Source organism: Talpa europaea, assembly GCF_964194135.1.
Source record: "Talpa europaea genome assembly, chromosome: 12".
Classification (NCBI taxonomy): domain Eukaryota; kingdom Metazoa; phylum Chordata; class Mammalia; order Eulipotyphla; family Talpidae; genus Talpa; species Talpa europaea.
Window position 1 is genome coordinate 47,360,594 of NC_140079.1, and position 13,077 is coordinate 47,373,670.

The 13,077-nt window shown below is 56.3% G+C and overlaps 1 protein-coding gene across 1 annotated transcript in view; it reads left to right on the forward strand.

Moving 5' to 3' along the window:
* Positions 1–12,827, forward strand: part of FCHO1 (FCH and mu domain containing endocytic adaptor 1) — a gene marked incomplete at its 5' end in the record, with an annotated part of 29,772 nt that extends 16,945 nt beyond the window's left edge. Inside the window, 20 exons of the mRNA XM_084249463.1 lie at positions 852–950; positions 1,043–1,139; positions 2,465–2,509; positions 2,623–2,701; positions 3,407–3,431; positions 3,805–3,886; positions 4,265–4,437; positions 4,523–4,547; positions 5,183–5,234; positions 5,734–5,825; positions 6,108–6,383; positions 8,088–8,200; positions 8,309–8,396; positions 8,527–8,635; positions 9,683–9,838; positions 10,150–10,282; positions 10,646–10,845; positions 11,714–11,769; positions 12,079–12,243; positions 12,661–12,827. Of these exons, the coding sequence (XP_084105589.1) occupies positions 852–950; positions 1,043–1,139; positions 2,465–2,509; positions 2,623–2,701; positions 3,407–3,431; positions 3,805–3,886; positions 4,265–4,437; positions 4,523–4,547; positions 5,183–5,234; positions 5,734–5,825; positions 6,108–6,383; positions 8,088–8,200; positions 8,309–8,396; positions 8,527–8,635; positions 9,683–9,838; positions 10,150–10,282; positions 10,646–10,845; positions 11,714–11,769; positions 12,079–12,243; positions 12,661–12,683 (2,088 nt within the window). The 3' untranslated portion in view covers positions 12,684–12,827. The remainder of the gene's footprint in view (positions 1–851; positions 951–1,042; positions 1,140–2,464; positions 2,510–2,622; positions 2,702–3,406; positions 3,432–3,804; positions 3,887–4,264; positions 4,438–4,522; positions 4,548–5,182; positions 5,235–5,733; positions 5,826–6,107; positions 6,384–8,087; positions 8,201–8,308; positions 8,397–8,526; positions 8,636–9,682; positions 9,839–10,149; positions 10,283–10,645; positions 10,846–11,713; positions 11,770–12,078; positions 12,244–12,660) is intronic.
* Between the last annotated feature and the right edge of the window lie 250 nt (positions 12,828–13,077).

Sequence of the window (13,077 nt, forward strand, 5' to 3'; positions counted from 1 at the left end):
TATGGGGAGGGGAGGGATTGGGGTCAAAATAAGGGGGTTGCTGGCCTCCCCGGTGGCACAGCGGTTGAGCGCTGGGTTGCGAAGCTGCCCGCGGCATCTGCAGCTCCGGTTCGATCCCCGGCTGCTCCCCGGCCACTGGAGGAGGGTCCCACATGGCGCGCGGACCTCTCCTGCCGCCTGCTGCTCCCCTCGGCAGTGTACTTCGGTCCTTCTGCCTGTTCTGCTCCCCGCTCTGGCTCTGGTGAATTCTCTCACCCTCCCGTGCTTCTGACTATCCAGTGCTTGCATAAATAAATAAATCTTTAAAAAAAAATAAATAAGGGGTTGCAATTGTATGGGGAATATAAAAATAAAATTTATTAAAAAAAAAAGAAATCAGATTATTTTTCTGATTTTGCAGTTAGAAAGTTGCCTGTGATAGAAACCTCTGTTCAAGCTGACAAGGAGATTTATAGGCTCAGCGAACTGAAAATTTCAGAGCGGGCTTCAGGCATGACTGGATCCAGGTGTTCAAATGTGTTAGCAGGAAGTTGTGTCGCTATGCTTCTCTAGTCTGTTTTCCCCCAGGCACACATGCCCTCCTGAGGTGTGTATGTGAGTGTGTGCAGCAAAGTGGCTACCAGCAGCCCCACATGCATCCCACCAACTCTTTGACTCAGGACATGAAAGTATCTCTTCCCATAGTTCCAGCAAAAGTCACAAAACAGACTCTTTGGCTCTTTCCCCAACCAATCACTGAGGCTTGGGGTTGGAATGTTGTGATGGGTTGGATTGTTGTGATTGTTTGGGCTGGACCACATGGTCACTCCTACGACCTCCACCTCCCCTTGCCTTCCCCCCCTCCTCCTCAGCGCTTCCAAGCCATGGAGGAGACTCACCTGCGGCACATGAAGGCATTGCTGGGCTCCTATGCCCACTCAGTGGAGGACACCCATGTGCAGATTGGGCAGGTGAGTCAGACTAGGAGTGGGGAATGAGCCAGGGGGTGCTGGGCAAGAGGCCCTGGCCCTGTCCATTTACACACTCTCCCCACCTGAACCAGGTGCATGAGGAATTTAAGCAGAACATAGAGAACGTCACTGTGGAAATGCTGCTGAGGAAGTTTGCCGAGAGCAAAGGCACAGGCCGGGAAAAGCCTGGTGAGTTGGGGCTGCTGGGAGGCTGGGCTTTGGGGCCATAGTTCCAGAGAAAGAACAGGATTCTAGGAGCAGGAGACTGGACTTCCCTGGAGAAAATGCGCTAATGAACAGTCTAATTTTGCCACCCTCATTAAAGAGGGTTTGATGGCTGCTCTTGTGTGTAAATCTCCTACAACGTATACCAGAGGGGTCTTGAGTGTCAGGCTCAGCTGAATAGATTTTTGAGGACCCAAGCAAGCCACTGAAGGTTCTTGAGCAAAAGGCCAATTTGCAGGGTCAGGGAAGAGTTGAGAACAAAAGTATTGGGATCATATCTGGATTTGTAGTTTCATCATTTGCTGTGTGACCTTGGACATCTCTCTTGACTTCTCTGAGCCTCAATTTTCTCAACTGTAGAGTAAGGACATTATCTCCACCCAATGCTATTACTATTGAGTATTTTGATGCAGGTAAAGGGCAAGGAGTGTGTCTGGCATATAGTAGACACTCAATAAATGCTGGTACACAGTTTATGTCCCCAAGTGTAGTGGATCACTAAGGTCTGTCTCTCTCCTGTCTCACTAATTCAAACCTCCCCTCTTTGTGTGGGCCCCCACTTTTGCTCTTCATTGTCCCAGATCTGTCATGCCCTGTTCCTGTTCACACACCCTCCATGGCTCCCCATCGTTCTTGGGAGAGAGTCCCAGCTCCTTATCCCGCTACTTAAGGCCCAGCCCAATGGGCCGACTCATCCCCAGACCCACCTGCGTTCCACCCACGAATGTTGGGATTCATGTGGAAATCACCGAGGCTCTCCCCTCCCGTCCATCCCAAAGTGACACTGCCCAATTGGGACCAGAATCCTTGGCCCATTCCACTCATTTCCTCTTGAGGTTGGTTCAGCTTCTTTTTTTTTTTTTAAGTATAATTTTTTAAAATTTATTTATACATACAAGAGCTAGGGTGTAGGCCAGAGGTGTGGGGGGCTGGGCGGTGAGAGGATTCACTAGGGACAGAGTAGGGAGCAGAACAGGAGCAGAACAGATTGACTGAAACACACTGCTGAGGGGAGCAGCAGGCGAGTCAGGAGAGGTCTGCTGCGCCATGTGGGTAGCTCCCTGGCTGGCTAGGGATTGAACTCGTGCTGCAGAGGCTGGCAATAGCTTGATAGTGCTGTCTTTAACCCCTGCACCACCAGGAAGGCCCCTGGTTCAGCTTTTAGCCTCTTGTCCTGGGCCCTGCCTTGAGCACAGATCCAGGTGCCCTTGGGCGGCCCAGGACATGCGCTCCCCTTCCCAGCGCCGGGCTCTTCTCCCAGCTGAGCTTCTCCATCTCTTCTGTCTCAGGGCCTTTGGACTTTGAGGCATACAGCGAGGCTGCCCTACAGGAAGGCAAGTACGTCTGGACCTGGATGCCCAGGCTGGACCGTGTGGACAAGGGAAGCAGATAGGAGTGGGAAGGGGGCACCCCCAGGACTTAACTGTCCCCCCCCATCTGTCCTCAGCAATGAAACGTTTGCGGGGATCCAAGGCCTTTCGCCTCCCAGGACTGAACCGGCGGGAACGGGAGCCACCTGCAGCTGTGTGAGGAAACACCCCCACCCAGTCCTGACCTAAACTAATCTGGGGTGATTCCCTCTGCCCAGGCTAGCCCAGAAGTCCCCTGCTTAGAGCAACCCAGGAGTATTCCTGTTCTAGGCTAGCCTAGGAGTCCTGCTATCCAGGCTAGACCAGGAGTCCCTCTGTTAGTCCCCTCTGTTAGTCCCTCAGGTTAGCTCAGTATTACTACTACTCAGAGGAGTCCCGAATCCTACTTCTTGTTGAGGCTAGACCCGGGCTGCCTGCCCAGACTGGCCCCCGAGTCCTGCCATTGTCAAGCCTAGCTCTGCTCCTTACCCCACTTAATCTAGCTGGGTAGCTTTGACTTGGCCAGAAGGAGCACAGGAATCTCCCTGCTCAAACCAGCACCACATCCTTCCTATGCCCACGTTCCCCTGCTAGCCCAGGGGTCTCCTCTTTTCCAAGGCCAGCCCTGGCATTCCCTGCATTCCCTGCTTTCTCAGGCCAACCCCTCAGACTAGCTCCAGGCTTCCTCCCCTCCAAACTGTTTGAGAACACCTCCTGCTTGACTATTCCAGATCCACCAGCCCTCACCCCAAGTAAGCTGCAAGGTCCCACTGCCTGTAGGGCTATCCCAGCACAATGTCACAGGGGCCATGTCCAGCGTTGGGGTGGCAGGAAACAACTGAGTTGGGGAACTAACACCAATTTCTTTTTATCCATCCCCAGAGGTTCCCTGGAGCCCGATTCCGGGGTGAGTACCCTGGGAGGAGCCAGATCAGGTTGTAAGTAGGAGGGGTTCAGTCCTACCTTAGCCCCCAAAGCCCAGAGCTCTCAGGGCTGGAGGGGGTGCAGTGTAGGGGCCAGGTTCAAGTCCCATCTGGGATGCAAACTCCTGCGGACCGTGTGGGAGGGACTGATGTCCTACAAAGCCCTCCCCCTCAGGATGGGCAAGGGCACCTTCTGTTCCCAGAGAAACCTGCCCACACTCGGGGAACACAGTTTTTGCCATCGGGTTATTTTTAGGTCTGAGTGAGGGCCTGGAGGCGGGGATGGGGTGGGATGCAGCATGGCAGGCTGAAATGGAAGGTTCTGTTAGGGGGAGTCTGACACGCCTTTCCCCCCAGACATGTCCAGAAGTGGATGAAGAAGGTTTCACTGTCCGGCCTGATGTGACCCAAAGCAATATCCTCCCATCTGCCCCTGGAGGCCAGTTGTTAGCACAAGGACAACTCTCTGTGCACCCCGGTGGGGCCTCCAGTGTGGTGGAAACAGATTCACAGGCAGACAGCTGTCCAGTGCAGTCAGGGATGGTCAAGAGAGAGAGGGAGGCTTAGTTACCCAGAGGAGGGTTGAGGAGGGGGCAGGTTTAGCAGCAACATAGTTTGCTTGTTAGGGGAGGGCATGCTTGTACAAAGCTTGTAGAGTGGAGGGAAGCAGGGAGGGCAAAACATGGTGTCAGAGTCATCATCGTGAGAGATGGCATTGTGCTCAAGAGGCTTTGACAGGAAGGGGTCAGGGTGAGGGCACTGGGAAGAGACCCCATGTCGGGATCAGCTTGGCCCCTTGACTATAGTGCACGCACAGCTGAGCCTTCCCGCTTCTCATCCAGCGACTCAGACTTCGATGACGAGGAGCCCCGCAAGTTCTACGTGCACATCAAGCCTGCCCCTGCCCGAGCCCCAGCCTGCAGCTCTGAGGCTGCCGCTGAGCAGCTCAGGGCTACAGCTGGCAGCCTCATCCTTCCTCCCGGCCCAGGGGTGAGGTGTGGGAAGGGTGCTCCTGGTAGGGCTGGTGGGGTTGGCTGCATGGTCTTCGCTAATACCACACCCACTTGGTCCACAGGGCACCATGAAACGTCACTCTTCACGTGAGTAGCCTGTTTGGGAGGGGGGGTTTCCAGTTTGGGGAGGAGCCTTTTGGAGGGAAGCCTGGGCCTGGATGTGGGCATGGGCTAAGAGCTCAGTTCTGCTGTGTGACTTCGGGCAGATTGCTTACCCACTCTGACCCTCAGTTTCCTCTTCTGTACAATGCGGTTGGTGTGAGAATTAAATGAGAGCTGAAAGGGGTAGCTGGTGCCTAAAAGAAGCCAAGACCTAGAGACAGGTTGACTCAGGTTTGATCCCTCTCTGCCTAGTTTGCTAGGGACCTTAGGGGACCTTAGCAGCTGACTGGATGACCCGGAGCCTTGGTCTCCTAGTCCGTGGAGTAGGAACAGTAGGAACTGGAAACAGTAGGGCAATAGGAAGGCTATATCCATCCACCATTAGCAGCCCTCTCTGTGCATACCCTGGGGGTATATGAAGCTTCCAGTGTGGATGAAGAAGTTCCAAATGTAGATGCCAGTCCTGTAGGGTCAGGGCTGGTCAAAGGGGGGTGGTGCTGGGTTACTCCAGAGCGGGAGTCAGGAGGGCTTCCTAGAGGAAGGAGCCAGTGTTGGGGTTTAGGTGTTGGCTAGTTAGGGGAGGGTGGGCTTAAGCAAAGGTTTGGATTCATCTCTTGTAGGGGATGTTGCTGGGAAACCACAGAGGCCTCGCTCTGCCCCAAGGGCCAGCAGGTGGGTTCCGCATTGGGTCGACATGAGTTGTCAGCTGGGAGCCTTCCCCACTTCTCCCATCCTCCTCCCCTGCTGCCTCTCCATGTGTCTCTTCCTCTGCTTCTCTCCCCCTGGCAGGGAGTTTAGGGTATTCCATTTTTGAGGGGCCCCTGAATCTCTTGATGAGCACTTGCTGTGCTGTTTTGGGCCCTAGGGATTTATGACTGAGTCAGTTCCCGCTTCTCGGTTACATCAAGTGGCTCAGATTTTAAGAATAGCAAGTGGGTCTGAGCATTTTCAACACTTCTAGGTGCTGTGATGGGGATAGAAGTGGGCAGCTTTAGCAGATGCTGAAGGGCCTCCTCAGGGGACTTTGATCTGAAGCCTGAGAAGAGGTGGGAGGTGGCTGCAGGGAGAACTGGGCAAGGAGCTCAAGACCAAGAGCCACAGGTGCAAAGGCCCTGAGGAGTGGTGCGTGTGGAAACCAGAAAAGCCCCTCTCTTCTGTCCGCTTCCCTCAGCTGTACGGAGAAGGCTCAGTCCGATGAGCAGTTTTCCAAGAACCTCTTTGGGCCACCCCTAGAATCCGCCTTTGACCACGAAGACTTTACAGGTGTCGGGGGAGGGGCTGCACGCTCCTGGGAGGGTCCAGCAGGGGGATGTGTGGGGCCCTGGCAAGGGTAGCTAACTCCTGCTGGTTGGATGAAGGGTGGGCTCAGCTGGAGGGAGGTTGTGACGGTCATTTGTGGGTCAGTGTGTGTGTGCTGGCGGCAAGGGGGCGCCAGATCGATGAGGTGGGTGGAGCCACGGTGCCAGTGATGGGACCTGCCAGTGGGGCCTGTGTGGCAGTAGGTAGGTAGACGGGGCATCAGTGGGTTTTTTCCTCCTCCCCCAGGCTCCAGTAGCCTGGGCTTCACCTCCAGCCCTTCGCCTTTCTCTTCCTCGTCTCCTGAGAATGTGGAGGACTCCGGCCTGGACTCACCCTCCCACGCAGCACCTGGCCCCTCCCCAGATTCCTGGGTCCCCCGCCCAGGCACTCCACAGAGCCCGCCTGGTTGTAGGGCACTGCCCCCTGAGTCAAGGGGCACACGTCCCCTGCCGCCATCAGACTCGCCACAGTCCTTCACACTGGCCCCTGGCCCCTGGGGGCTGGAGGCTGTGACTGGAGGAGGTGAGTCCAGCAGGCCGGGGGAAGTGAGGGGGAGGACCGCACACCTGCTGTGGTCAGGGTGCTGAGGACGCAGCTGGAGCTGAGGCCGGGGAGACCCCCACCCTTGCAGAGACAATAATGAGAGGATATGTAACAAGGAAGGAAGTGGCACCTCCTGGTGAGGGCTCAGAGGGTGGGTGCCCCTGCCAGTGGCTGAGCGGATGTGAAGACTAATGCTATGGGCATGGGAGGAAGACACAAGAGCAAAGGCGTTTCTGGCAGAGGGCACAGCCTGTGCAAAGGCCCTGGGGTAAAAGTAGACTAGGCCCTTTGAGGGGCTGCGAGGAGGCTGCTGTGGCTGGAACAGGGATGTGAAACAGTCCCAGGAAGGGATATGAATGTGACCGCTAGCAAGATGGGAGTCACAGGAGGGTGCCATGTGAGCAGAGGAGGGGCGGGACCTGACTGGGGAGCCAGGCTCCCTCTGATTATTTGGGCATTGAAGACAGAGATAAAGACCAAGAAGGTGAGTCCAAGTAAGTGATGATGGCAGGATTAGGCCACAGACTTGGGGGTCAGAGGACAGAGGAGCCAGGGCTGACAGGGGCTGGAAGGAAGCAGAGGAGGCAGAGGGGCAGTGGGGTTGGGGAGGAAGAAGCTGGGCCGGGGCATGTGGAGGCTGGACCTTTACATGGCAGGTGGGTGGTGGACCTGGCCCAGGAGGTTGCAAGGAAAGAGAGAAGGGAGGGGCGGGGAGAGGGCCCAGGGCTGGTCTGGGATGGAGTTGGAGAGTGACAGGGGAGGCGAGCCAAACCAGTAGTTGGACTCCTGGGGACCTGAGCCAGAGGACCTGTGGGCTGTGGCCACACAAGTTCCCCAAAAGAGAAAGACCTTGTTGGAGTTAGTTCACGGGAGGGCTGAGGGGAGTGTGCAGGCCATGAGTGTAGATGAGTAGAACAGAGATTCTCACCCAGGGCAATTCTGCGTGCGCACACACGCCCCGGGAGACACTTGGCAGTGTCACTACTGATCCTTGATTCTCACCACTGGGGGTGAGGGAGAGGGGGGTTGCTACTGGCGACTGGTGGGTCTAGACTAGCGTGCGGATCAGCACCCTGCAGTGTACAGGATGGTCTCACCACAGAGAATGATCCAGCCCCAGATGTCAGCAGTGCCAGGGCTGCGAAACCCTGGGATAGAGAGCGGCACCACTGGGGTGTGGGTGGGAGGGGAGGTGGAAGAGCAAGTGATTGTAGATGGGGCAGAGCAGGAGGCAGGAAATCCAGGGAAATCTGAGTGTTACGCTGTGACTATTAGATTAGAAGAAGGGAAACTCAGATATATGCCAGGGTAAGGGACTCTGCTCATCCTCTCAGAGAGGATCAAAGTGGTGGAATTGCCAAATTTCTCACCCGCATTGAAGGGCTGTCGGATTAAAGTCCCCTGCCAGATCCCCCCATGGTATGGCTGCCTCCTAAGCCTGCAGCCCTCTCTCGCATACCCCCACTGACGGGGAGCTCACTGCTTCTGGGCCAGAGTCAGGTTTCTGGGAGGCTCGGGGTAGTAGGTGGCATCGCAGTCCTGTCCAGCACCTTGAGTGCAGCCGAGGACTTCAGACCATCGGGGGTCTCCCCCAAGCAAGCCTGACTCCCAGGTGAGGGCCAAGTTCCAGCCCCTGGGGCAGCGTGGGAGGCCCCATGCCACATCTCTCATGCTTACTCGCAGACCTGACGCCTGTACCTGCTGAGCCAATATCCAGGGAGGGCCTGGCCGCCCCACCGCAAAGACACCGATCCAGAAAGGTGTCCTGCCCCCTCACACGCAGCAACGGGGACCTGGTAGGATAAGGGGGCATGGCAGGGGCGGGGCTGGGGCCTGCTTCAGTTCATCCTCAGGGCACTGCTCCTGGGGGTGTTCACAACCCACCTTGTGTCCTTCAATTCCAGTCTCGTTCCCTGAGTCCCTCCCCACTGGGTTCTTCAGCCCCCAGCATGGCCCCAGAACGGCCCAACTTCCCATCCCAGACAGGGCATGGTATGTGGGGTGCCTTCTTTGGTCTGGGTGGGTAGCTAAGTGATATGGTAGAGACCCTGTTGGCAGAGGGTGGGTTCTGAAACCTGTGCCCACCCTCTCTGCCCCCCACTCCCTCCCGTTCCACTTCCAGGAGTCTCCCGGGGCCCAAGTCCTGTTGTCCTAGGCTCTCAAGATGCTCTGCCTGTGGCCATCGCCTTCACAGAGTATGTCCACGCCTACTTCCGGGGCCACAGTACCAGGTATGTGGTGATGTGGAGCAGTACAGACAGTGATGGGGTTCAGGGCTCCCAGGAAGGCTGCATCTAACCTGCTTGGCTGTGGAAGAGCCTTGAACATTGAGCTAAGCAACCAGGCCCCTCTCCCGGGGTAGTGAGACCATGAGGGTATTTGCGTAGTGGGAGGCATTGTGGTCACAGTTTAGAGGAACCTCTGAGGTTGCTATGGGCACGGAAGTAGAAGGAATGAGACCAGAGGCCAGCCCCAGGGAGGAGGTAGGTGACAAGTTAGGGGTAGCTTGAGGGGTCAGGTATAATCTGGCGGCAGACCCATCCAAAAAGTCCTTTTTTTCCCCAAAAAGATGTATGTATTTATGCATACAAGAACTAGGGTACAGGCCAGAGGTGTGGGGGTGAGAGGATTCACCAGAGACAGTTAGGAACAGATCAGGCAGATTGACTGAAATACACTGCTGAGGGGAGCAGCAGGCAAGTCAGGAGAGGCCTGGAGAGGTCTGCTGCGCCATGTGGGTAGCTCCCGGGTGGGGATCGAACTCATGCTGCAGAGGCTGCGCATAGCGTCATAGTGCTGAGACTTAACCCCTGAGCGCCACCAGGGAGGCCCCCGTCCAAAAAGTTCTTAAAAATCAAATCACAAAGATAAGGCCAGTTGGACACCCTCGATGTTGTTTGTGCCCCATCCCTGCCCACTTGCCAGCAGTAAGGGGCAGAAGCGAGTATTATACCTGAAACCCATGCTGAAGCCAATTATTAAACTGAATGCTTTGCTTTGAGCTTCCTGGTGGCCTGCAGGAAGAAGAGAACCAGGGACAGGAGTGTTCCTATACTCCTCAGCCCTGTGTGGATTCTTCCTGCTTCTTGCTTTGCTGTCCAGGCAGGGATGCCAGGGGAGGAGATGGGAAGTGAAGATGTGGGGTATGGTCAAGGCCCTACATTTCTGAGGGAACTAGGGAGCCACAGGATTCAAGGAAAAGGAAGAGGGGAAGATGAGGTGCCAGGCAGAGCCCTGAGCCAGAGTCCAGAGTCTCTCCCCCCCACCTTCCATCCCAGCTGCCTGGCTCGAGTAACTGGGGAGCTGACCATGACCTTCCCTGCTGGCATCGTGAGGGTGTTCAGTGGGACCCCACCCCCACCTGTCCTCAGCTTCCGCCTGGTGCACACAGCCCCCATCGAGCACTTCCAGCCCAATGCTGACCTGCTCTTCAGGTACTGTGGGAGGAAGCGGGGCCAGGGCAGGGGGGCCCAGAGGCTGGTGGAAGCCAGGGTTTCCCTACCTCTGAATACCTGCTCTGCCTTCAGAGATCTGCTGTGTGACCCCGGGCAAGTGTCTCTCCCTCCCTGAACCTCACTTCTCCCTCCTTTGCTCCCTACCCTTTGTCCCCCCGAGGGTCATGTTTTTGCTGGGCCAAGATGAGCTGGGAATCTGAATCTTTAGGAAACCATTGGGGTAGGTGGGATGCTGGGGACCCTGGGATGGCATCTCCTGAGGGCAGGGTGATCATTCCTGGTCTCTGCAGTGACCCCTCCCAGAGTGACCCTGAGACCAAAGACTTCTGGCTCAACATGGCAGCTCTGACCGAGGCCCTGCAACGCCAGGCAGAGCAGAACCCAGCTGCCTCCTATTACAACCTCGTGCTGCTCCGATACCAGGTGGGTCTCGAGGATGAGCAGTGAATAAGTGGAGGGGGCTGGAGGGGAGACAAGCCTCCCATAGTGTCCATGGCACCTTTCTGAAAATTAGAAGAGCCCCTTCCCTAGGACCCTGCCAGACACCTGGCCAGGCAACAACTAATAGGTCTGCAGTCTAACAGGTGACTTTGCTAGTATGAGGTACTCTCCTGCCCTCTGCTGGGAAGCTAGTGTAATACCAACTCTGATCTCCAAAGTCTCCCAGGAATCCGGTGCTTTGTGCAGTGCAGTCTCGTTGGTTGAAAGGTAGCATCAAGGTGGTTGAGTGCCCAGAGTGGCAGCACAGCCCAACCCAAGTTGTGTCCCTTCTCTGGTTCTTCCTAGTTCTCCCGCCCAGGTCCGCAGTCGGTGCCCCTGCAGCTGACCGCCCACTGGCATTGTGGGGCAACACTCACTCAGGTCTCGGTGGAGTACAGCTACCGGCCTGGTGCGACAGCCGTGCCCACGCCGCTCACCAATGTCCAGATCCTGCTGCCGGTGGGAGAGCCTGTGACCAACGTCCGCCTGCAGCCAGCTGCCACCTGGTGAGGGTTTGTGCCAAGGGCGCCTCAACAGTGCCCCCAGAACTGCTCCCCCCAGGCCTCACCTTGATGCAGCAACTCAAGGGTCTGTCCTGGGGCTCACTTTGAAGGGTAACATTGTTAACATCCAGAAAGGAGCATTTCCTGCCTGTCAGGCATGTTCCCTGTGCTCTGCGCAGGCTGACTGGCTTGGGGCTCAGTCTAGGTTAGGCTGCTATCCTCCCCATCATGGGAGGGGTATTGGGGAATTGGGAGGTTAGGTTTCTTTTTTTTTTTTTTAAAGATCTATCCATTCATGCATACAAGAGCTGGGGTACAGGCCAGAGGTGTGGGAAGTGAGAGGATTCACCAGAGACAGAGTGGGGAACAGAACAAGCAGATTGACTTAAATACACTGCTGAGGAGAGCAGCAGGAGAGCCAGGAGAGGTCTGCTGTGCCATGTGGGTAGCTCCCTGGCTGGGGATTGAACTCACGCTGCAGCGGCTACGGAAAGCTTCATAGGTTGCGTCTCAACCCCCTGAGTCAACAGGGAGGCCCGAGGTTAGGTTTCTTATTGGAGCTCACAGCAGGATTTGAACCCAGGTGCCATTTCTTAGCCCTGGGGCTTTTAGTCACTAAGCCGTGTTCCCATTTTTTTTGTACAAACAACCTGCCCCAGAGAAGCCAGATTTATCTAAAAATGATTCAAAGTGATGGGGCCCTCAGGAACCAGCTACTCCATACCCTACCTCTATTTCGCATCTGGGGAAACTGAGGCAAGGAAGGAGACCTGGTTTCTGGGGTCATGTAACTGAGAGGCAGCTGTGCTGGGACCCTGGGCTTCCAGTGTCCTGTGAGGGGGAGACCTGACTGAGCCTCTCTTGATACCAGGAACTTGGAGGAGAAGCGGCTCCTCTGGAAACTTCCAGATGTGTCAGAAGCAGGGGGTGAGTATGGTTGTACAAGAGGGCTTGGGGGATCTGGTGGGAGAATTGGGGTTGTGGGAGAGGGGGGAGAATTGTGGGCATTGAGGAATACTTGAAAGGGCAAAGCTGGAAGAGAGGGCACCCCTAGGATAGACAAGGCAGGTATACCCACGCCTGTGAAAAACATACACAGCCCTGCAGGGCCAAAGGAGAATGGGCAGGGGGTACAAGAGAGTCAGAGGGGCACAGATCACAGGGGTTGGCAGGGCTGGCCTAGCTCACAGCTGGATGGGCCAGGGGTAGAGCACAGCTGACCTCAGGCCTCCCCAGGATCCGGCCGTCTGTCCGCCAGCTGGGAGCCATGCTCGGGGCCCAGCACGCCCAGCCCTGTGGCTGCCCAGTTCACCAGCGAGGGGACCACTCTGTCAGGGGTGGAATTGGAACTGGTGGGCAGTGGCTACCGCATGTCGCTGGTAAAGAGGAGATTCGCCACAGGTACTCCCAACCCTGCCTCTGAGCACCCTGAGACCATGTTGAGTCCTGAGCCACCCTCTGCTTCTGTCAGGGTGCAGGGGTGGGGGAAGGCATTTGGGGTGTTTGGGAAGGATAAGTGGGTGTTGGGGCCTGGAGACCCAGGGTGGGGAGGGGCAGTTAGGGTCGTGTGGGAGGGGTTGAGAAGAGGCATGTGCCTGGGGTGTGCTCTAGATGGTATCCTTTCAAGGACCCAAGACAGGGAGCAGGATCCCCACTGCTGCACCATCCCCTCACCCCCATTCCATTTTCCTCCCTCAGGAGGGGCTACTAGGGCAGTGGGAACAGCGATTTATGGGGTGGTTTGAAGAGAATTGCGGGATCCCAGGTTAGGGGCATAGTCCCCCTTCCCTCCTGTGCCCTCACAGCCTCCCTCCACAGGGATGTACCTGGTAAGCTGCTAGGCCCACAGAGCCCGCCTGCTGCTGACCCCAGCCCAGCACTGCCCTCTGCTGTGCTCCGGGGTTCCCCTCCCCCACCTCCCCAGAGCCTCTGAGTCCCTGGAGAGGAGCCCCACGCCCAGCCTGTCTGAGCCTACGAGTGTCACTCCTCCATACGCCAACTCCCCCACACGTCCTTGGCCTTTTAATGTCCTTTGAATAAACACTTTATTTTCTAATAAAAATTTAAAAGAGCCTTTTTCTGCTCCAGGAAGTTTTCTTCACTTCACCAGAGAGAAGTGGTTAAGTGGGGAGGATCTAATATTTCTAATGTTACCCTTCTTCGCCAGGTCTGGCCTGTGCAGGGTGATGGGCAGGTGGTGGGGAGGAAAAAGGCAGATATGGACATCCCTCTCTG